The following is a 24,505-nucleotide window of genomic DNA, read 5'->3' on the forward strand; positions in this document are numbered from 1 at the left end:
CTGTGACTAATTACCCATAGATGGTCGGCCGGCGAAAGGCATGAGCCCAGCTCTGCTCTTGCCAATGTGAAATCAGCATATATTGTCTGCACGGAATTCTAAAGATACATGTCTTTCCAATGGCCAATATAATAGACATAAATTACCATTCTAAATAAATGCGGTATTTGTTTTACGTTGCTGTTAGTAGGGTTGTCATATAGTATGTTCCGCGAGTAACCTAGTAGTCTTTAGAATGCAATAAATTCCGCCTGTAATTTTTGATCTCCTGTAGCCATGTAATCCTTTGTGTAAATCCTAGAACAAATCATACACGCTAGCTACATATTGGTAGGGTTTGCCAGTAGTCTGCTCGACTGTCCTCATTGTATACAGGGCTAATATATTATGGTCTTTGACCATCCTCACCACCACCTCGATTTTGTGGACTTTATGACCAGACCTATGTGAAGGTCTCGCAAGTCTTATTAAAGTAGCCTTTTTATTCCTCTTCGTTCTGTCTGCAGTTAAACTGATATTGAATGTTACCCTTCTGTCACTGGGGACAGATACCCTTAGGGATTCTTATTTCCCTTTGTTCTCTGCTTGTGTTATAGAGGAGTTGGGAAAAACTCCTGGCGCCAATTCTCCAATGAATTTTCATGGATGGTCTCCTCCACATGAGACAGGATGAGACTCTTTTCTTGAAAGTCCGTTAAAGGGCTGATGGACAGACATACAAGGCCACACTGCAGGGGTTATGGGGTTGGTTTTTTTCACACATTGTTTTTTTTTTTTTTTTAAAAAAAGGGTAAAAGGCTCCTTGGGTCATGATATTTATCCTCAAGGATGGGTCAGTGTAGTAAAACTTTATAGTCTTTTTCTGTTTGCGAACTTTTGGTTCATTTAGTGTGAAGTCTTTATTTTAGTCCTCTAGCATAGCCTATTTTTCATTCTACTTATCAGCAATGCTTGAAGGACTTGTGTTGTACTTGCCATAAATCACATAAATGTATGTGGTTAGGTCATAGGATGAGGCGCTTAGTCGTGCTCACTGAGTCATACCGCAATGGTTATTCCAGATACTAGAGACTTGTAACATGTGCTAATATACTGAGACGTTATGGATAACCTGCGTGTTACTTTTTATTTATTCTTTGTAAAACCCTGTTCTATTCTGTACTACTTTCCGGAAAGTGGATTGTAAATTCTACCAGGGCTAGAACATCATGAAATTATATATAACTACCCCACCTAAAATACTGTAACATGTGACCAAGTGCCTGTTTGAGAGGTTATATATCTTGCGATCGGTATGTTTCTGTAGTGTGGGAGGAAATGTGTGCCTAGAGAAAATATGTGGTTAAAGTTCCATCATAATATTACTGTTAGGGAAAAATGTAGCCATTTATAACACAGAAATATAGAAACAATCTGAGAAACCCTGATGACTTGTGTAGGAAAGATATTCTTCATAGCATTAGATGCATTTAAAAAGGTCCCTTATTCTTTCAATAGGCTCCACAATCATGGGGAAGACTGTTGACTTGACAGTTGTCCAGAAGGCAGTCATTGACACACTCCAGAAGGAGGGTAAGACACAAAAGGTCATTTCTAAAAAAGCTGGCTCTTCACAGAGTGCTGTATCCAAGCATATTAATGGAAAGTTGAGTGGAAGGAAAAAGTGTGGTAGAAAAAGGTGCGCAAGCAACCAGGACAACTGCAGCCTTGGAAGGATTGTTAAGAAAAGGCCATTCAAAAATATGGAGGAGATTCACAAGAAGTGGATTGCTGCTGGAGTCATTGCTTCAAGAGCCACCACACACAGACGTATCCAGGACATGGGCTACAAGTGTCGCATTCCTTGTGTCAAGCCACTCATAATAATAATCTTTATAATAATAATAATCTTTATTTTTATATAACGCTAACATATTAGGCAGTGCTTTGCAGTCATTATCATCACTGTCCCCAATGGGGCTCACAATCTAAATTCCCTCAGAATTTAGACCGCTGTCTGTCCCCGGCGCTCTGCTTCTCTGCTCTGGCTGTGAGCGCCGGGCAGCCGGAAAGCAGAGCGGTGATGTCACTGCTCTGCTTTCCGGCCGCTGTGCTCACAGTCAGAGCAGAGAAGCAGAGCGCCGGGGACAGACAGCGGTAGGTAAGTATGTAGTGGTTGTTTTTTTAACTTTTACGATGGTAACCAGGGTAAATATCGGGTTACTAAGCGCGGCCCTGCGCTTAGTAACCCGATGTTTACCCTGGTTACCGGCATTGTTGGTCGCTGGAGAGCTGTCTGTGTGACAGCTCTCCAGCGACCAAACAGCGACGCTGCAGCGATCGACATCGTTGTCGGTATCGCTGCAGCGTCGCTGTGTGTGAAGGTACCTTAAGTTACATTTGACTTGAGACCATACATCCCCTTTGTTAGTCTGTTAACACCAAATTGTGATAAAATCTGCAGGGTCAGTGTACAAGTTGCAGTTTTTTCGCTTTTTTCTTCTGCACAAATTTGTCACAAAACCTAAAGAATTTCCTAGTACCAGCAAAATAAAAGATTACTGACGTCTCATGCACACCTTGCTTGTATTTTCCTTGCAGATTTAGATCTACATCCTGTCAATTCTTTCAGCGTTTGCTGCAGTTTTCATCCATACAAAAAACATGGTAAAAACAAACTATTTATGCAGCGTTTTTTGTGCCAAGAGATGCAGTAAAACTGTTCAAGAATTTCTTCTGCAAAAACCCGAACAGTGATTCTGTGATAACATTCTCAAAAGAAAAAGTTTATGGCCAGTGTAAGCCAGTCGCAATAGGTTTTCCTGCCCTCATAAACTGGGCATTGACTTTAGGTAGCTGTCAGCTGAACGGTTATTGCATGGACATATATCTCTCACGTCTCCTCCATACACAGGAAAGCTAGACCACGAGAGCCACGGCCAGAAGCGCCTAATCTCCCTGCTGAATAAAAGAATTGGGTGTTTGAGTTCCCGCGTTCCTTATGGACATTGACCTAATCTGGCGGGGGACCCCCATACACATTAGATGTTTGCCCAATCCTGACAAAATCTAGTTCAGTTAACTAATGTGTATGGGGGTCTATAATTCTAGATATGACAACTTTTTAAATAATTTTATCAATGGCATTTGTGTATGACAGCGGCCGGGCTGCCGTGTGCGCGGCGGGGCTTCCGTGTGCGCGGCGGGGCTTCCATGTGCGCGGCGGGGCTGCCGTGTGCGCGGCGGGGTCTTTGGAATTGAGCTCTCGCTCTCGCAATGTGATTTCTATATTTGCCGTTCGCGAACGTATTTACTAAGCGATTCAGCCACCATTCTGTAGCGTCAAACATCTTAGGTGAATAATAAAATAAAGCTTTGATTCCTCGGAAGCTGCCGGCATTATTGCTGAGAGAACACATTTGTAATGAGACCTTATTGTTTTTGTTGTTGTTGCAGCTGTATATTCCTGTAATTTTGATTTCTATGGCGGCTCCTCACAAGGGCCTATACTGTGAAGGAACGGCCATGACGTGGCTCTGTATAGCCCTGGCATTGCTGTGGCACTGGTCCTGGATGTCTCTGCGCTGAACTTATGCCTCACTATGTGCTGCTGACACTACAGTAGGGCCCGGACCCTCCTGACACCATGTGCTCCTCGCCCTCCCTCTCTGTGCGGCACTGTACATACCCACAGTGTGCTCCTTAGAAATGCAACTTGCTGAGCCCCGGGTATCCATGGAAACGAGTGGCATGGGACTTCTGACTGCCCTCCCCCCTTCTATTATACACATGTCTGAGGAGGGGGCGTGTGATTTGTGGCGTGTAGCTGGTAGCAGGGGGGCTGTTATTGTGCTTTGGGGGTATGCAACAGCTCTCTGATGGATGGGGGGAAGCTGACACATTATACAGGGTGAAGAAGTGCCATATATCACCGGGAATCAACCAGTCCGGCTGGGCCTCAGGATTGCATTTATTTGCCTGTCCCTTTTAATATGCTGAGGTTTGATTTCCATATTGACTACAGGCCATATGCTGGTTTGTCGCTGTGATCTTATAATGAGGTGCGTCCTACCCGCTTGGCGAAACGATTTTCTTCAGGAACTGGTAAAGGAAATCCAAGAGTCGGCCAAATCCTATCCATATTTAGGTGCTAACATACTCCTTATTATGGTGCAGGGGGTATATGATTTGTCATATTCATGGCACGGTTATATATCGGGGTCTGCCCATATATATGTATTCTCCTGGCATGATCTGTTGATTTATACCCAGAATACATCACTGTCTGTAACGGGAGGTAATACCGGTAATTTTCTCTTCACTTTAATACTTGTTCTATCCCTTTGCTTATATATTTGGAGACTCCGTAATAGGCACCTAGTGGCCCATCCACTCCCTCAACAAGCCGGAATGATCCATCTACTAAGGAGAGAGGCCTTGGGAAATAAAATTCTCCGTGGTTGTTTACTTCGGTGCTTTTGGCAGAATATTGCCTGTATTCTGTCAGCAGGTTGTCGAAACAGCCTTCAGCGCTCCATGACTGGCCTCTTTCTCCATTGCTGGATTTCAGATCTCATTCTCTCTACCTTGGTGTTGTGTGGGCCTCGGTATCTGCTGTGTGGTGAATTAGTAGGCCTTACCCCAGGATATACGTGTACCTGCTTAACATTTACCATCTTGGCCGAGTGTTACTGGTGGCCGATGCTAGCATAAAGGCTGGAGTGCAGCTTTACCTTCTTGCTCCTTGGTATTTTTCCTCCTGAATTCCTGGTCCCCTTTCTCCATTGTTTAGTTATCACACAGTCGCAGAGCATTCGGAGAGCTGCCATTAAGGAGTGCAATGAAATGCTTGATCTATGTTGGGTTGATATCATCTGTAAATATGTAAGCGCGTTATTACAGAAAGCAGTTTTCTTCAATCATAAACTGGGATGAAGGTGACCTCTCCACTGATAAGTAGTCTAGTATGTGCTAGGCATAATGTATGCGGAAAACGAGGTGTGAAAAGCATATATGGAAAAATCATGGCATACAGTCTTTCAAGATCGAAAAATTGATTGTGGGTTTTCTGAGGAACTTTTCGCATTTCATTTTCTCTAGGTGTACCTAATAATGTTGACAAAGGTATCTTTCAGGCAACAGCAAAAAAAAAAAAATAAAACTGTGTATCTTGGTAAGCTTCTTGTACAAAGGAACTTTGCCTGAGAGGATATCGGTATCATACCTGTTACCCGTTCTGGCAAAGAGTTTTCCCACAATGGATATTTATTGCCTATCCACAGGATAACTGATAAGTATCTGATTATTGAGGGACCCCCACTAATTACTATATTTGAAGTCCCGAACCTGTTCTTCATGAAAAGGAGCATGAAATGAGTGGCACTCGAGCATGCACTTCATTTAATGCCTACGGCGCAGGCAGCAATAGCGGAGTACATTGCTTGCCTGTCTCCTACAGCCCCTAAACGTGCATTAAGGAGCATTTGGGATCGGCGTTCTAGTCATTGGTGGAGTCCCACTGTGTATAGATGGTGTGCGTCCATGCTGAGGAAACCGGAGATTGATGACATGCCAAGACATGCAGTTGCCTGCGTGTGGCGCTTATACTCGATACTGAATAAATAGAGATGCTTGGAAAATAGTGTTTCCATTTTTTTTCCCCATCTGTCGATCCTGAAAGTTTCATAGCTCCAAAAAAAAAAATGCAATTATTTATGAATTTGTCAGCATTAGTGATGAGCGAATATACTCGTTACTCGAGATTTCTCGAGCATGCTCGGGGGTCCTCAGAGTATTTTTTTAGAGCTCGGAGTTTTAGTTTTTCTTACCACAGCTGAATGATTTACATCTGTTAGCCAGCATAAGTACATGTAGGGATTCCCTAGCAACCAGGCAACCCTCACATGTACTTATGCTGGCTAACAGATGTAAAACATTCAGCTGCGGCGATGAAAACTAAATCTCCGAGCACTAAAAAATACTCGGAGGACCCCGAGCATGCTCGGGAAATCTTGAGTAACGACTATATTCTGCATGCTTTTACCATGGACAATGGAGTCTTCAGCTGTTCTATTATTCTCTCAAATTCTTGGTCCCCTAAAAAGGCTTTAATGATTAACTATTACTTGAGATGAAATGTACGTATGCGGCCTTCACATAAATGTCTTTCTGGTCCTTGTACAGGGCCTTGTGTGTCACCCTGTGGATTCAGAGAGGCCATAGCTGTAACTGTACGGCATGATTGAATGATTATTGTTCTGTCTAAATAAGCCGTTTTTGAGAAGTTGCCGTTACTTGTCTTATTTAATAAGAATTGATTATGTGACATGTTCTAGTGTGACAGCTCTTCTCCCAGATCTATCTCACCACTGTCATGCTGGTGAAAGGAAATGCTGAGGGAAAGCGGGTGAGGAAGGACACAGTCTGCCTGCGCTTACGGAGACTGGTTATGGGAGAGCTGCTGAGTTAGCGGATTTTTCATGGTGGGGAGAGGTGAGTTGGCGCTGTGCCGCTGTACCATCCTCTGCCTTTGCTGTTGATTGCACTCCATAAGTGTTATCTGCTCCCACTTTCCTTGCTGAACAGATGTTCAGAATGCCTAAAGCAACATCAGCCTTTCTCATCCATTCTGTTCATGCAGGGACTGTTCAGTTACACATGGTGCTTTTCTGCCGACAGGACATACAATATACGGTAAAATCTTGTCCTGTCCTATGAGGAATCTGTTCCTCCTTTCTCCTTTTCCTCCTTTCTCCTGTTTCTCCTTTCTAGATAGATCATTTGGATTCCTTTGGAACCCAAGCTGTTGTGTTAATGTGGCATAGTCCAAATGATATATTATCCGATTTGACTAAGAAAGAGTGATTGGGGCAATATTTTGAGCATCTTTGTTAGGCCATATCCACACATTCAGTATTTGGTCAGTATTTTACATCCGTATTTGTAAGCCAAAACCAGGAGTGGGTGATAAATGCAGAAGGGGTGATGTGTTTCTATTATACCTTTCCTGCACGGGTCAACAGTGTGGTGCCGCAGCAAAAAAGGCAAACACAGCTCTAGGATGTATTAACAGAAGTATACAGTCTAGATCACGTGAAATAATTATCCCTCTCTACTCCTCTTTGGTCAGACCTCATCTGGAACACTGTCCAGTTCCGCACACCACATTTAAAAAAAAAAAGATTGAAAAACTGGAGCAAGTTCGGAGAAGAGCTACCAGGATGGTGAGCAGACTGCAAAGTATGTCCTAAGAGGAACGGTTAAAGGATCTGCAAATTTTTAGCTTGCAAAAAAGAAGGCTATGAGGAGACTTGATAGCTGTCTACACATATCTGAAAGGATGTCACAGTGTAGAGGGATCATCATTATATCCTTATTCTCATTTGCACATGGAAGCACGAGAAGCAATGGATTGGAACTGAAAGGCAGAAGATACAGATTAGATATTAGAAAAACTTTTTGACAGTGAGGGTGATCAATGAGTGGAACAGGCTGCTGGGGGAATTTGTGAGTTCTCCTTCAATGGAAGTCTTCAAACAGAGGCTTGACAGACATCTGTCGTAGATGGTTTAGTGTAGGTGGTTGGACATGATGACCCTGGAAATCCCTTCCAACTCTAACATTCTATGATTCCTCTGATTATTCCACTCCTGACTTTGAATACAAATACTCATGTAAAATACTGACCAAATACTGTGGCCTTAATTGAAGCAATGGTTTCCTCTGGATGGAAAACTTCCCTTATTTTTTATTTATTATTATGCTTTGCTTATATAGTGCTAACCTATTCCGCAGCACTTTACATACGTTATTATTGCTGTCCCCATTGGGGCTCACAATGTAGGTTCCTTATCCATATGTGTTGGAGTGTGAGAGGAAGCTGGACAACTTGGAGGAAACTCACGCAAACATGGGTTGAACATACAAATTTGTTGCAGATGTCCTTGATGGGATTTGAACATAGAACCCCAGCGCTGCAACAGTGCTAACCACTGAGCCACCGTGCTACCCTTATTTAAAAAATGTATGCATCGATGAGGATGTAGTTTTTCAAGCAATGCAAACTTTCAACTATGCAGATTTGTTTTGTGATCTGATTTATAATAGTTTTGAACTTCTCTTTTGAAAAAAAGCCTAAAATAGTAATTCTTAGAATTCTTTATGTTTAACTAGACCTAATAGGCTTATGTGTGATGTAAAACCGAAAACATGGGCCAGCATACCTGATAGTAGAAGTTAACATGTAGGCATACATTCACGATGTGGCCGTTAACATACTAACGGGTTTGCTGGCCCAAGTTTTGGTTTTGCTTTAGTTTCTTGTACAGTTGAAGGTGTGGCGCTTCCTTTTTTTGGTGCTCCATTATATTTCCAGCTTTCCACGGGCAGGTGTAAAACGGTTAGGACCAGGTCCTTCTATTTTGAGGCCTGCGCAAAGTTGTGAGATACTAGGGTGAGGGCCATCCTGATTGGGGACACTTTGTCGCTGTGACGGCTTTTACACTTGATCCAAAAATGTTAACCAAGTAACCTGTGCTTTTTTTTTTTTTTTTTTACATATGTTACTATTTCCTTACTGTCGGGTTTCTGTGTATAGGTTCTCTTGTGTAATGTAGTGGTTTTGGGAAAGTTTGCTGCTAGCTTAAAGCATGGAAGAGGACTTGATGTTCCATGATTTGTACTTGTTGTGGACAGTGAGTAGGGGGTCATAGGGTCGTTGTAATCACGGCTGTGGAGTCGGAGCCCATTTTGGTGGAGTCGGTGTCATGGAAATTGAGGAGTCGGAGGTTTGGCTTACCGACTCCACAGCCCTGGTTGTAAAGCAGTGCTGGTGGCTGCCTGGTATCTATTAAGATCTTACATATAGGGTCGTTGGGGCAGATATATATGCACAGGTCTTGCCACCAGGGAGTATAGTCACTACTGCACTATCTTATAATATCTTCAAGTTTTTGCTTTAAATATTCCATCTCCTAAACACTTTTTGGTATCTTTTGCAGGCTCAGCTTTCAGGACGTTCACCCCCTTCTACTTCCTGACGGAACCGGCAGACACTGTAACACTACGTGGAACGCCCGCTGTTTTGAACTGTTCCGTGTATGCTGAGCCAGCAGCAAAAATTGAATGGAAAAAAGATGGGACTTTTCTTAATTTAGTATCCGATGATCGGAGGAGATTACTTCCAGATGGGTCTTTGTTCATCACCAGCGTGGTGCATTCGAAGCACAACAAGCCAGATGAGGGGATCTATCAGTGTGTGGCAACAGTGGACAGTTTAGGCAGTATCGTAAGCCGTACAGCGCGGCTTTCCGTGGCAGGTAAGTGCTACACATCGCAAAGCGTAGACATTGCTCAAATTTTAATATATGATATTTTCATTCATTGATTTTGCTGTAAGATATCTTGTTATTCAATGACATTTACGCTCTCTTCTTCCTAGGATCATTATTTGCATAAACATGGCCGCTTTCTGCAGGTACTTTGTGGAGGCCCTGTTAAACATTTTGCGTTTATTCCCCATTTACATCAATGTGATCAATGGTTGTTTACATACAGGACCTTTCTCCCGTTCATCAAGGGGTTGACTTTAGACATAAAATGAAGTTGTAGGTAAGGTTCATTCTTGTTCCTTTCTGGCTCGGTGCAGGATTATTCACAGTGCGGTGCAATCGATAGAAGAATGTGGCAGTGCCGCTGAGTGATTCATTGGGAGCTGAGACCCAGGCGGGGGAGGCTGGGGGTGCACTGCCTGCAGGCTCTTAATGAACAGAACATTGATCTTCGACAAGATGTGTTGGTGTCACTAATTGTATTGTATGGGCTGTGCAAGGTGAAGGGTTACGGCTGCAAGTCAGTGAAGAGACTACACATTCACACCCTGTACGGCCTCTCTGTCTAAATCTGTCATTGACTTCTTTCAGCTTTATCATCCTTTCTATAGTTTTTGCCTCGCTTTTTATGCCATAATCCTGATTTATACTCCCCCCTCCATTTTCTCCTGTGCTTTTTCACCTCTAAGGATATGTGCACACGTAAGAATTTCTTGCAGAAAATTCCTGAAGAAAACCACGCGATTATGCAAGAAAACCACGCGAATTTACGTTTTTTTTTGCGCTTTTTTTCCCGGCGCTTTCCCAATGCATTAAATAGCGGGGGAAAAACAAAAAATCTGCAAAATTAATAGGCATGCTGCTTTTTTTTTTTTTTTACCGCGATGTGATTTTTTTTGCGGAAAAAAAACGCATCATGTGCACAAAAATTGCGGAATGCCTTCTAAATGATAGGATGCATATGTATGCGTTTTTTATGTGTTTTTTATCGCGAAAAAAACGCGAAAAATCCTGAACGTGTGCACATAGCCCTAAGGGTCTCTTGAAGGCTTAGATATATTGTTCCTCAAATAAATCCCATCATAGTTTTGATTTGTTATATCATGTTTGATGGATTCTTAAAGGGAGTTTGTGACCCTCCAAACTGCAAAAGTAGATTTTTAAAAATATAATAATGGGACGTGGCCCGGGAATTTGTCACATACATTTTTTAAAATGACCACTAATACCACGTACAAGGGATAAATACTTTCTCACATGACCAGATCACATATTACCAGCACATACTGAACGAATAATACCACTTACAAGGGTATTACAAGTACAAGGAACAAATGCCAGCACATAGTGACCAAATAATTCTGTATACAAAGAACAAATAATGACATACTATGATCAGACCACATATTACCATCACATAGCAACCGAATAAGAAGACATACAAGGAATACCACCACACTAAACATCACTAAAATTGACAAATCTCCGGGCCCGGATGGGATACACCCTCGAGTACTGCAGGAATTAAGTACAGTCATTGATAGACCATTATTTTTAATCTTTAAAGACTCCATAATAACAGGGTCTGTGCCGCAGGACTGGCGTATAGCAAATGTGGTGCCAATATTCAAAAAGGGAACAAAAACTGAACTCGGAAATTATAGGCCAGTAAGCTTAACCTCTACTGTGGGTAAAATCCTGGAGGGCATTCTAAGGGACGCTATACTGGAGTATCTGAAGAGGAATAACCTCATGACCCAGTATCAGCACGGGTTTACTAGGGACCGTTCATGTCAGACTAATTTGATCAGTTTCTATGAAGAGGTAAGTTCCGGATTGGACCAAGGGAACCCAGTGGATGTAGTTTATATGGACTTTTCAAAAGCTTTTGATACGGTGCCACACAAAAGGTTGATACATAAAATGAGAATAATGGGGATAGGGGAAAATATGTGCAAGTGGGTTGAGAGCTGGCTCAGGGATAGGAAACAAAGGGTGGTTATTAATGGAGCACACTCGGACTGGGTCGCGGTTAGCAGTGGGGTACCACAGGGGTCAGTATTGGGCCCTCTACTTTTTAACATATTTATTAATGACCTTGTAGGGGGCATTCAGAGTAGAATTTCAATATTTGCAGATGACACTAAACTCTGCAGGGTAATCAATACAGAGGAGGACAATTTTATATTACAGGATGATTTATGTAAACTAGAAGCTTGGGCTGATAAATGGCAAATGAGCTTTAATGGGGATAAATGTAAGGTCATGCACTTGGGTAGAAGTAATAAGATGTATAATTATGTGCTTAATTCTAAAACTCTGGGCAAAACCGTCAATGAAAAAGACCTGGGTGTATGGGTGAATGACAAACTTAAATTCAGTGGCCAGTGTCAGGCAGCGGCTACAAAGGCAAATAAAATAATGGGATGCATTAAAAGAGGCATAGATGCTCATGAGGAGAACATAATTTTACCTCTATACAAGTCACTAGTTCGACCACACTTAGAATACTGTGCACAGTTCTGGTCTCCGGTGTTTAAGAAAGACATAGCTGAACTGGAGCGGGTGCAGAGAAGAGCGACCAAGGTTATTAGAGGACTGGGGGGTCTGCAATACCAAGATAGGTTATTACACTTGGGGCTATTTAGTTTGGAAAAACGAAGACTAAGGGGTGATCTTATTTTAATGTATAAATATATGAGGGGACAGTACAAAGACCTTTCTGATGATCTTTTTAATCATAGACCTGAAACAGGGACAAGGGGGCATCCTCTGCGGTTGGAGGAAAAAAGGTTTAAGCATAATAACAGACGCGGATTCTTTACTGTAAGAGCAGTGAGACTATGGAACTCTCTGCCGTATGAAGTTGTAATGAGTGATTCATTACTTAAATTTAAGAGGGGACTGGATACCTTTCTGGAAAAGTATAATGTTACAGGGTATATACACTAGATTCCTTGATAGGGCGTTGATCCAGGGAACTAGTCTGATTGCCGTATGTGGAGTCGGGAAGGAATTTTTTTCCCCAATGTGGAGCTTACTCTTTGCCACATGGGTTTTTTTTGCCTTCCTCTGGATCAACATGTTAGGGCATGTTAGGTTAGGCTATGGGTTGAACTAGATGGACATATAGTCTTCCTTCAACCTTAATAACTATGTAACTATGTAACTATGTAACACACCATGACCAGACCACATATTACCATCACATAGTGACCGAATAATAACACATACAAGGAACAAATACCACCACACCATGACCAGGCCACACATTACCAACATATAGTGACCGAACAGTATCACATACAAGGGATAAATACCACCATACCATGACCAGACCATATGTTAACACCACATAGTGCGGGAACAATAAAATATACAAGGGACAATTTCCTACACAGCATGACCAGACCACATATTACCACTAGAGTTGAGCAAATTTCTTTGGGTCCTTGCTTATTTGGCAAGCTATAGCGCTTACCGAATAAGCTGCAGAGGGAACTCTGGTACATGTAACACGCTGGCTGATCAGTGCCGCAGCTGCATGTGTCGTGGCTGTCACAACACATGCATGCAGAAGAAACGAATGGCTTGGACACTATTAGGGTATGTGGTGCTAGTGAACGGAATCTGAGATCCCATAAATATAGAAAGTCAATCATCACTGCACTCTTGACTAAAAAAGAATTTGCTTCAAGTGAAAACAGTTTATTCATAGGCGATGAGCGACAGGCAATAACTACGTTTCGGCCACCACGTGGCCTTGATCAGTGTCGCAGAGGCTGATATGGAATAGGCTTACCACCTGGAATGTGGTCGGTTTTTAAGGAAATGGAATAGCCTGTATTGATTGGACACATTAAATGAGGATGATAGTAACCCTGTGTGGCAGAATGCTCAAAATATTCGTCACAGTCCGGCGGGTGCCGCGATGAATAGGAATATGTGGCTAAAAAAGCCGACGTCGGTGGTATAGTGGGAATGCTGGAGAACCCTCTCCTGGGCGGAGGTTCTCCAGCATTCCCACTATACCACAGACGTTATTGCTTGTCACTCATCACCTATGAATAAACTGTTTTCACTTGAAGCAAATTCTTTTTTAGTCAAGAGTACAGTGATTATTGACTTTCTACAACACATGCATGGACAGCCCAACACACAGGCTCTCTCCATGCATGTGTTGTGACAGTGACACAGCCGCGACACATGCAGACGCGGCGCTGATCAGCCGGCGTGTTCCATGCATCTGGATTCCCTCTGCAGTTTATTCAGTAAGTGCTATAGCTTTCCAAATAAGCGGGGATCCGAAGAAATTTGCTTAACTCTAATTATCACCACAGTGACCGAATAGTACAATGCTGATCATTAACCCCTTTCTGACCTCGGACGGGATAGTACGTCCGAGGTCAGAAGCCCCTCTTTGATGTGGACTCCGGCGGTGAGCCTGCATCAAAGCCGGGACATGTCAGCTGTTTTGAACAGCTGACATGTGCCCATAATAGGCGCCGGCAGAATCGCGATCTGCCCGCACCTATTAACTAGTTAAATGCCGCTGTCAAACACAGACAGCGGCATTTAACTTCCGCATCCGGCCGGGCGGCCGGAAATGACGGCATCGCCGACACCCGTCACATGATCGGAGGTCGGCGATTCTTCTACATTGTAACCATAGAGGTCCTTGAGACCTCTATGGTTACAGATCCCCGGCAGCTGTGAGTGCCACCCTGTGGTCGGCGTTCACAGCACACCTGATTTTTCTGCTACATAGCAGCGAACAGCAGATCGCTGCTATGTAGCAGAGGCGATCGTGCTGTGCCTGCTTCTAGCCTCCCATGGAGGCTATTGAAGCATGGCAAAAGTAAAAAAAAAAAATATATATATAAAAGTTTAAATCACCCCCCTTTCGCCCCAATCGAAATAAATCAATAAAAAAAATCAAACCTACACATATTTGGTATAGCCGCGTTCAGAATCGCCTGATCTATCAATAAAAAAAAAAGCATTAACCTGATCGCTAAACAGCGTAGCGAGAAAAAAATTCGAAACACCAGAATTACGTTTTTTTGGTCGCCACGACATTGCATTAAAATGCAATAACGGGCGATCAAAAGAACGTATCTGCTATCCTAAAAACGCCAGCTCGGCACGCAAAAAATAAGCCCTCAACCGACCCCATATCTTGAAAAATGAAGACGCTACGAGTATCGGAAAATGGCGCAATTTTTTTTTTTTTTTTACCAAAGTTTGGAATTTTTTTTCACCACTTAGGTAAAAAATAACCTAGTCATGTTAGGTGTCTATGAACTCGTAATGACCTGGAGAATCATAATGGCAGGTCAGTTTTAGCATTTAGTGAACCTAGCAAAAAAGCCAAATAAAAAAACAAGTGTGGAATTGCACTTTTTTTGCAATTTCACTGCACTTGGAATTTTTTTCCCGTTTTCAAGTACACGACATGCTATAACCAATGATGTCGTTCGAAAGTACAACTCGTCCCACAAAAAATAAGCCCTCACATGGCCAAATTGATGGAAAAATAAAAAAGTTATGGCTCTGGGAGGGGAGTGAAAAACGAACATGGAAAAATGAAAAATCCCAAGGTCATGAAGGGATTAATAAAAAAAAAGCACAATGCTAATATTGCCATAAGTGCCATTATACACAGGAGCTCTGTATATAGTATACAGTTTATAGTGTCAGTGTACAGGTAACACACTGACTCACCAGTAAATGTAGTGAGGGAAGAACAGGGAATTATTAATGCAAGAATATTCGAAAATTGTTTAGATTATGGTATCAAATAGATGGGGATTAAGGGCTCGCTCACACTGGTGTATAATAAGGAGGAGTGCAGTGCGAGTAAATCTTGCATTGCACTCTGACAAGTGTTATTCAATGAGGCAGCGATTTTATTTTATTTTTTCTCATGCCGCTTCTGCATGAGAAAAAAATCACTGCATGTTGCAATTGGCAGCGTATCTCTCACAGTGCGCACCCATTAATGTTAATAAGTGCGTGCAAAACATCGGACTACACTCGAATGTCATCCAAGTGCAGTACGACATACGCCGAGACGGCAGTGGCGAAGATGGAGAAATGAATCTCTCCTTCTCCTTACCTGTGCTGCGAATCTCTAATGCAAGAGGAATGGATTGCAGTAGCATGGCACTCGGATCATGCTCGCAGCAGAGCTGGACACGAATGTCATTAGCATATTGCATCTGATGCTCTTGTATCGGATTCTATACACTATTATGATCCCGGCCTTAGGAAGAAAATGACTTTGTTATTGTGAGGCTTCTTTAAAGGGGAGGTCCAAGGGCAATTTCCCTTAAACCTGTGTGTATGTGCATGTAGTGTTCTGTCACTGTATTAATATACGCCTACTGCCATCTTCCCCAATATCCAGCACAGTTTCACTCCTCTTCTCGATGACGTCACCCCTGTGCAGACTCTCTGCATCACGCTGCCGTTTTGTGACCCGGAATGACTTTTACAATGTTAGCCTATGGAGGGTCAGAATAAGGCTTCATAGACTTACATTGTAAAAGAGACTTCCGGCTCACAGCTATCGCAGTCACGCAATTCAGAAAAGGACACACTTATACGTTAGAATATCTTTACATGAGCACACAATACACACATTACAACACACACTATACACAGATGACATGGGGGGTCATGTAGTTAGGAATCCGCAGGGCAAGGAGCCATCTTGTCAGCCCAGCACACCTTCCCCGTCCCGACTGCTGGGAGCATTACAGCAGGGAGGGGGCTCCTGTCTGTGAATAGCAGCTATACAGGGGGAAGTGCTGTAAGGTTTCTCCTTTCTCCTCAGGAATGTTGCTGCACTCCTCTCATCCCCTGTCCCCAGTACTGTTTAACCCCTCTCCTCAGTAATTTCTCCTATTTCCCCTCTCCTTGGCGCTGCCTCATTTTCCCTACATACCTGGCCTTGCCCACCTCTTCCCTTGCTCATTGACATGGACACGGTGCAGCTGTTCTGCACACACAGGGAAACCTCTCCTGTCACTGGTGCCGAAGAGGAGGACCAGGAAGTGGTGAGGAGGAGCTTCATAGCTAATCACAGACACGCACCATGCTGGGCTGCGTTTAAACATCCTGCGTCGTGTGTGCGTGGCTGTGTTAACAAATAATTATTCTAGCGACGCCCCTGACTGATGCTGCCTCTGGGGTTCTGTGATCAGAAGCAAAAGAGGGGGAGGCCCGCTGCCAGAGCGTCTCACCCAGTCTGCACCCCGTCTTTGCTTCTGCTCACCAGGCCCCATACATCAGTAAGGGTAGTAATGCCCTGCTGGCGGCTCTGCTGTAGCAAGCTCACTCTGATCTCCGACTACTCTCTGAAGCCATGGTGTTCATACATTTATAGATGTATTGAGTGGCTGCCATCAAATGGTAGGAGACAGATCAGAGTCACACCTGATGCTCTGATCTCTGCCTCTTGCCAGTCTGTGGACGCCCCTCTCCGTCTCTGGAAGTGTAGCATGCGAGCGGCTTCAGAGAAGAGGTTTTGCCCATACTGGCACAGTGAGCACGCTGCCGGGTTCCTCCAGTGTCATTTTGTAAGCGCAAGGACAGAGCTTTGAGTTTAGGAAGTAATTGCTATGAGAAAACGAGGACTTGTTAATCAAGCTCAGGGAAAGTGTTAGACATGCCCTGTCCTTAAAGGGAAGGTGCCACCAGTTTTCTTGTAGTTTGTTTTTTTGTAAAATTAAGCTTAAAATGGTAATTAAATTGTATTAATGCAATGATTGCACTGTTTGCAAACATTTCTCTATCAAAATATTATATTTTTTTACAAATATATATAATTGCCACTAGGGGGAGCATTTTCCTTTTTAGACCTCAAGCAGCTATAGTAAGAATTACCAGCTTTACTGTTAGCTGGAAAATTGGGGCAGTAACTGCTGACATCACCATTTCCCTCCCCTTTTGGGTGTTCTAGTATCCATGGGGGAGAATGAAGAGTAGCATCACAGGACAGCGCCATTTTGTGGGTGAATGTCCTGTGATCTGCTATCACCAGCATTTAGGGTACCGTCACACAGTGGCATTTTGATCGCTACGACGGCACGAACCGTGACGCTCCAGCATCGTAACAATATCGCTCCAGCATCGTAGACTGCTGTCACACTTTGCAATGTACAACGCTGGAGCGATAATTTCATGACGTATGTGCGATGTAGAAGCCGTTGGTTACTATGCGCACATCGTATACAATATCGTGCACACCTTTGTTACACCATGCGATCATGCCGCCACAGCGGGACACTAGACGACGAAAGAAAGTTTCAAACGATCTGCTACGACGTACGATTCTCAGCGGGGTCCCTGATCGCAGGAGCGTGTCAGACACAGCGAGATCGCTGGAACGTCACGGATATATCGCTGGAACGTCACGGATCGTGCCGTCGTAGCGATCAAAATTGCACTGTGTGACGGTACCCTAATGGTACACTGTTCCTCCTTGGGGTATTTGCAGTCTCTGAGGGTATGTGCACACGTCAGGATTTCTTGCAGAAATTTCCTGAAGAAAACCGGAAATTTTCTGCAAGAAATCCGCATTTTTTTTCCCCGTTTTTTTCGCGTGTTTTTTTAGCATTTTGCAAGCGAAATTAGCTTGCAGAATGCTAAAGTTTTCCAAGCGATATGTAGCATCGCTTGGAAAACTGACTGACAGGTTGGTCACACTTGTCAAACATAGTGTTTGACAAGTGTGACCAACTTTTTACTATTGATGCTGCCTGTGCAGCATCAATAGTAAAAGATAGAATGTTTAAAAATAATAAAAAATCATGCTATCTCTAATCCAAGACCACTATTGTAACTACCACGAAAACAAAAAAGAATGGTGTGCTGACATCACGGATACCGTACTCCTCTAACTTCTACTAAGTCCTTGGGGAATGACCTCAAATAGCCATGAATGACCATATTTTACCAAAGTACTGAGGATTCTTGAGAAATTGAAATTATTGGTGTCAAGTAAACATTTGTGTGGGCTGAGCAAGATGAGAGGACTATAGGGCACGTCTGGAATAATTAGCGGGCGTGCGTGAACTCAGAAAGGTGTGTTCTGTTTTGTTTTTTGTGTGCGTTTTGTTGGCTGGCTCTCAAGCTTCCTGTGGGAAACTCTTCACCATCTCCTTCTAAACAGTCTGATTTAGATGAGAGAAGAAAAAGCAGTTGTTTCTGTTCTTTATTATACCTAATTACAATGTGAAGTTCTACAAGTGAAAACCCCAAAAATCGGAGAACTCCAAATAGCCATCATAAGAAGATTTACAGTGATTTAATATTTTTGAGATTTATCTTTGCACAGTGTTCTCTTTGACAGGTCATTTAGGCAGGGACCGGTCAGTCAAGGGCAACATTAGGGGTGAAGCCGCTGGGGTCCCGCCGTTCCGAATAGTCTACAGCGCAGCTCGGTCCTCGGCGGATATTAAACTATGGGATTATCTCAACACCTCAGCATTTCAGAGTTAGACATGTATGGCTGGAATCCTGCAGTCACAGCGATGCATGCTGCCCATGGATCGGCCAGCATTTATCCACTGCCAGGTTCACTTTAAGCTTTGAAGACCTACAGTATAGACCAAAAGTTTGGACACACCTTCTCATTTAAAGATTTTTCTGTATTTTCATGACTATGAAAATTGTACATTCACACTGAAGGCATCAAAACTATGAATTAACACGTGGAATTATATACTAAGCAAAAAAGTGTGAAACAACTGAAAATATGTCTTAAGGTACCGTCACACATAACGATATCGTTAACGATATCGTTGCTTTTTGTGACGTAGCAACGATATCGTTAACGAAATCGTTATGCGTGACAGCGACCAACGATCAGGCCCCTGCTGGGAGATCGTTGGTCGCTGGGGAAAGTCCAGGACTTTATTTTGTCGCTGGATCTCCCGCTCACATCGCTGAATCGGCGTGTGTGACGCCGATCCAGCGATGTCTTCACTGGTAACCAGGGTAAACATCGGGTTACTAAGTGCAGGGCCGCGCTTAGTAACCCGATGTTTACCCTGGTTACCATTGTAAATGTAAAAAAAAAAACACCACATACTTACATTCTGGTGTCTGGTCACATCCCTCGCCTTCAGCTTCCCGCACTGACTGTGAGCGCCGGCCGGCCGTAAAGCAAAGCACAGCGGTGACGTCACCGCTGTGCTTTATGGCCGGCGCTCAGTCAGTGCGGGAAGCTAAAGGCGAGGGACGTGACCAGACACCGGAATGTAAGTATGTAGTGGGGTTTTTTTTTACATTTACAATGGTAACCAGGGTAAACATCGGGTTACTAAGCGCTGCCCTGCACTTAGTAACCCGATGGTTACCCGGGGACTTCAAGATCGTTGGTCGCTGGAGAGCTGTCTGTGTGGCAGCTCTCCAGCGACCAAACAGCGACGCTGCAGCGATCGACATCGTTGTCTAGATCGCTGCAGCGTCGCTTAATGTGACGGTACCTTTATATTCTAGGTTCTTCAACGTAGCCACCTTTTGCTTTGATGACTGCTTTGCACACTCTTGGCATTCTCTTGATGAACTTCAAGAGGTATTCACCAGGAATGGTCTTCCAACAATCTTGAAGGAGTTCTCAGAGATGCTTAGCCCTTGTTGGCCCTTTTGCATTCACTCTGCGGTCCAGCTCACCCCAACCATCTATAGAGGCCAGGTCATCTGGCGTAGCACCCCATCACTCTCGTTCTTGGTCAAATAGCCCTTACACAGCCTGGAGGTGTGTTTGGGGTCATTGTCCTGTTGAAAAATAATTGATGGTCCAACTATACACAAACCGGATGGAATAGCATGCTGCTGCAAGATGCTGTGGTAGCCATGCTGGTTCAGTATGCCTTCAATTTTGAATAAATACCCAACAGTGTCACCAGCAAAGCACCCCCACACCATCATACCTCCTCCTCCTTGCTTTACGGTGGGAACCAGGCATGTAGAGTCCATCCGTTCACCTTTTCTGCATCGCACAAAGACATGGTGGTTGGAACCAAAGATCTCAAATTTGGACTCATCAGACCAGCACAGATTTCCACTGGTCTAATGTCCATTCTTGTGTTCTTTAGTCCAAACAAGTCTCTTCTGCTTGTTGCCTGTCCTTAGCAGTGGTTTCCTAGCAGCTGTTTTACCATGAAGGCCTGCTGCACAAAGTCTCTTTTTAACAGTTGTTGTAGAGATGTGTCTGCTGCTAGAACTCTGTGTGGCATTTACCTGGTCTCTAATCTGTGCTGCTGTTAACCTGCGATTTCTGAGGCTGGTGACTCGGATAAACTTATCCTCAGAAGCAGAGGTGACTCTTGGTCTTCCTTTCCTGGGACGGTCCTCATGTGAGCCAGTTTTTTTGTAGCGCTTCATGGTTTTTGCAACTGCACTTGGGGACACTTTCAAAGTTTTTCCAATTTTTCGTACTGACTGACCTTCATTTCTTAAAGTAATGATAGCCACTTGTTTTTCTTTACTTAGAATTTGTATTATGGGAAGAAAAAAGCAGCTAACAGGCTATTCAGTAGGACTATCAGCTGTGTATCCACCAGACTTCTGCACAACACAACTGATGGCTCCAAACCCCATTTATAAGGCAAGAAATCCCACTTATTAAACCTGACAGGGCACACCTGTGAAGTGACAACCATTCCCGGTGACTACCTCTTAAAGCTCATCAAGAAAATGCCAAGAGTGTGTAAAGCAGTCATCAAAGCAAAAGATGGCTACTTTGAAGAACCTAGAATATAAGACATAATTTCAGTTGATTCACACTCTTTTGTTAAGTATATAATTCCACATGTGTTAATTCATAGTTTTGATGCCTTCAGTGTGAATGTACAATTTTCATAGTCATGAAAATACAGAAAAATCTTTAAATGAGAAGGTGTGTCCAAACTTTTGGTCTGTACTGTACATCGCGTTGAAAGCTCGTTATTGGTCTCGTTTTTAGGTCGCTATTAAAATATATCAACCACTGAGAGATGTCAACTTTTATTTTACATCTTTTTAATGCATTTTGTTTGTCAATAGTTTTCCCTAATACTTATTTTCTTTTTTTATATTTCAGGCCTTCCCAGATTTGCAAGCCAGCCAGAAGCCTCATCGGTATATGTTGGTGATATTTTTGTCTTAGGTTGTGATATCAGTCCCGAACTTGTTCCATTTGTTCACTGGGAGCAGAATCGTTCGCTGAGGGAGTTGGACGATAGGATCTCTATACTGACTAATGGCAGCCTGGTTATAAGCAATGCCAATGATAGCGATGTTGGCCTGTATCGCTGTGGTGTGGGCAGCGGAGCAGCTTTGAAGTACAGTGAAGAGGCAGAAGTCAAAATACTAGCAGGTGAAAAGGCTGCATTACATATTTATAAGTGCCGGTAGATTTCAGCTATATAGATAAGCATTACTTGCTGATTTTTCTTCTTTCAATAGCTTTATTGTACAAGCCTATTGGCCATTAGAGAAAGATCCAGTGCGTCTTTAAAGACCTGTAAATTGTAGATTCCTTATATGATATGTTAGGCTACGTTCACATTTGCGGTGCGTCGGGCGCAACCGCGGCGACGCATGCGCCATGCGCCCCTATATTTAACATGGGGTGCGCATGGACATGCGTTGTGTTGCGTTTTGTGACGCATGCGTTTTTTGGGTGCAAGCGTCAGGGCGCAGAGGACGCTGCTTGTTGCATTTTTTTTGTGCTATAAAAATGAACGCATGCGTCACAAAATGCTGCGTTTTGCTGCGTTTTGCATGCTTTTTTGCGTGCGTTGTGCGTTGCGTCGCCGACGCAGCACACAACAACGCAAATGTGAACGTAGCATTAAAGAGGACCCTTCATTAGACTTTTTTTTGTTGATTTAAAGGCAATCCGTGACCACAGAACGACTGTTGAAACCAAGTACAGGTGCTCGGTATATCATGACGGGGCCAAAAATTTCAGTACACCTTCCCTCCTTGTTTTCCATCAATCTCCACCCTTCTCTGGATTTTTAAAGCCAGATATGTCACTCAAAGAAGGGGTTGTCTATAGAGAGAAGGCAAGTAGGTGTGATGGTGCACCTAAATGTTGGGCCTCACCAGGAGTGCACCGAGTGCCTGTACTTGGTTTGAACAATCATTCTGTAATCGCAGTCACTTTAAACTTGGCATCTCCTCCAGTTACCACTGTCCTACCGACTCACTGTGAGCCAAACCTCCGACTCCTCAATTTCCACGACTCCGACTCCACAGCCCTGATAAAACTGCTTGAAAATCTGTGAACAGCAATTGGACAACTTAAGCTGTTTCATTTAAACAGTCAACAAAGTGTCCTCTTTAAGCAATCTCTACCGAAAAAGGATTGTATGCTCTTCCATACCTGGTAACATCAGGAATACTTCTCTAAACTGCATATCGGGTAAAAGGAAGGCTGCAAATTCTTGAGCAGGTTTGTCCATATGTAGGCACTTGTAGCCATGTCTTATGTTCAGCTACTGAAGTTGGCATTCCTGCCCTAATTCAATAACGCTGAAAAATGCAAAACCTTGATATTGATGTGGTGACAATGATCTTAACATCCATATAAATGGTAAATCTCGAGTTACTAGAAAAAAAATGTCCAATTCCTCTGTTTTTCTCTAACGTTCATATTTTTTTTGGCCCGTTTTCCCATATGAACCGGAACATCTGTCAGAAACGGGAGAGAATCGCCCTTTAATATTTCTACGTCAGCCTTCCACTTTGACAAGCAGTGTTGGACAAACTGCAGTCTTTCCTTGCGTTGTATCTGGGTACCCCACCGCTGGTGTGGTCTGGAGTCATAATCAAGAGGAAATCCTTTTTGGGAGGTAATTTCTGGAATATCTCTCTACATTTTTTTTTAATAATGTTTCAGTATGCCAGATGCCATCTTTTCATAGAACCAGTGACTGGTCACTAATGTTTTCCTGTTGTAATTGTGACAAAACATTCATAGTTTGGAGACTTTCTGACTTCAGGAGATAATAATATAATAATAATAATTTTTATTCATATAGCGCCAACATATTCCGCAGCGCTTTACAAATTATAGAGGGGACTTGTACAGACAATAGACATTACAGCATAACAGAAATACAGTTCAAAACAGATACCAGGAGGAGTGAGGGCCCTGCTCGCAAGCTTACAAACTATGGGGAAAAGGGGAGACACGAAAGGTGGATGGTAACAATTGCTTTAGTTATTCGGACCAGCTATAGTGTAAGGCTCAGGTGTTCATGTAAAGCTGCATGAACCAGTTATCTGCCTAAGTATGTAGCAGTACAGACACAGAGGGCTAATACTGCATAAAGTGTATGAGAACATGATGCGAGGAACCTTTTTTTTTTTTATTATAAATAGGCCACACAGGGATCGTTACGTTAATGCATTGAGGCGGTAGGCCAGTCTGAACAAATGAGTTTTTAGGGCACGCTTAAAACTGTGGGAATTGGGGATTAATCGTATTAACCTAGGTAGTGCATTCCAAAGAATCGGCGCAGCACGTGTAAAGTCTTGGAGACGGGAGTGGGAGGTTCTGATTATTGAGGATGCTAACCTGAGGTCATTAGCGGAGCGGAGGGCACGGGTAGGGTGGTAGACTGATACCAGGGAGGAGATGTAGGGTGGTGCTGAGCCATGGAGTGCTTTGTGGATGAGGGTAGTAGTTTTGTACTGGATTCTGGAGTGGATGGGTAACCAGTGTAATGACTGGCACAGGGTAGAGGCATCGGTGTAACGGTTGGTGAGGAATATGATCCTGGCTGCAGCATTCAGGACAGATTGGAGCGGGGAGAGTTTTGCAAGAGGGAGGCCGATTAGTAGAGAGTTACAATAGTCCAGACGAGAATGAATAAGTGAAACAGTCAGAGTTTTTGCAGAGTCGAAAGTAAGAAAAGGGCGAATTCTAGAAATGTTTTTGAGATGCAGATAAGAAGAGCGAGCCAGTGATCGGATGTAGGGGGTGAATGAAAGGTCAGAATCAAGGATGACCCCAAGGCAGCGGGCATGTTGCTTTGGAGTAATGGTGGAACCGCACACGGAGATGGCAATGTCAGGCAAAAGTAGGTTAGTAGAGGGAGAGAACACGAGGAGTTCAGTTTTTGACAGGTTTAGTTTCAGATAGAGGGAGGACATGATGTTAGAGACAGCGGTAAGACAATCACTGGTGTTTT

General features: G+C 43.3%; 1 protein-coding gene across 5 annotated transcripts in view; it reads left to right on the forward strand.

Moving 5' to 3' along the window:
- The window catches only part of NEO1 (neogenin 1), a 191,636-nt gene that overhangs the window by 111,432 nt on the left and 55,699 nt on the right, over nucleotides 1-24,505 (forward strand). For all 5 annotated transcript variants that reach the window (XM_069765629.1, XM_069765632.1, XM_069765628.1 and 2 more), the window contains exons 2-4: nucleotides 8,979-9,296; nucleotides 21,403-21,678; nucleotides 23,008-23,161. In XM_069765629.1, the coding sequence (XP_069621730.1) occupies nucleotides 8,979-9,296; nucleotides 21,403-21,678; nucleotides 23,008-23,161 (748 nt within the window). The remainder of the gene's footprint in view (nucleotides 1-8,978; nucleotides 9,297-21,402; nucleotides 21,679-23,007; nucleotides 23,162-24,505) is intronic.

Source organism: Ranitomeya imitator, chromosome 4, assembly GCF_032444005.1.
Source record: "Ranitomeya imitator isolate aRanImi1 chromosome 4, aRanImi1.pri, whole genome shotgun sequence".
Taxonomy (NCBI): domain Eukaryota; kingdom Metazoa; phylum Chordata; class Amphibia; order Anura; family Dendrobatidae; genus Ranitomeya; species Ranitomeya imitator.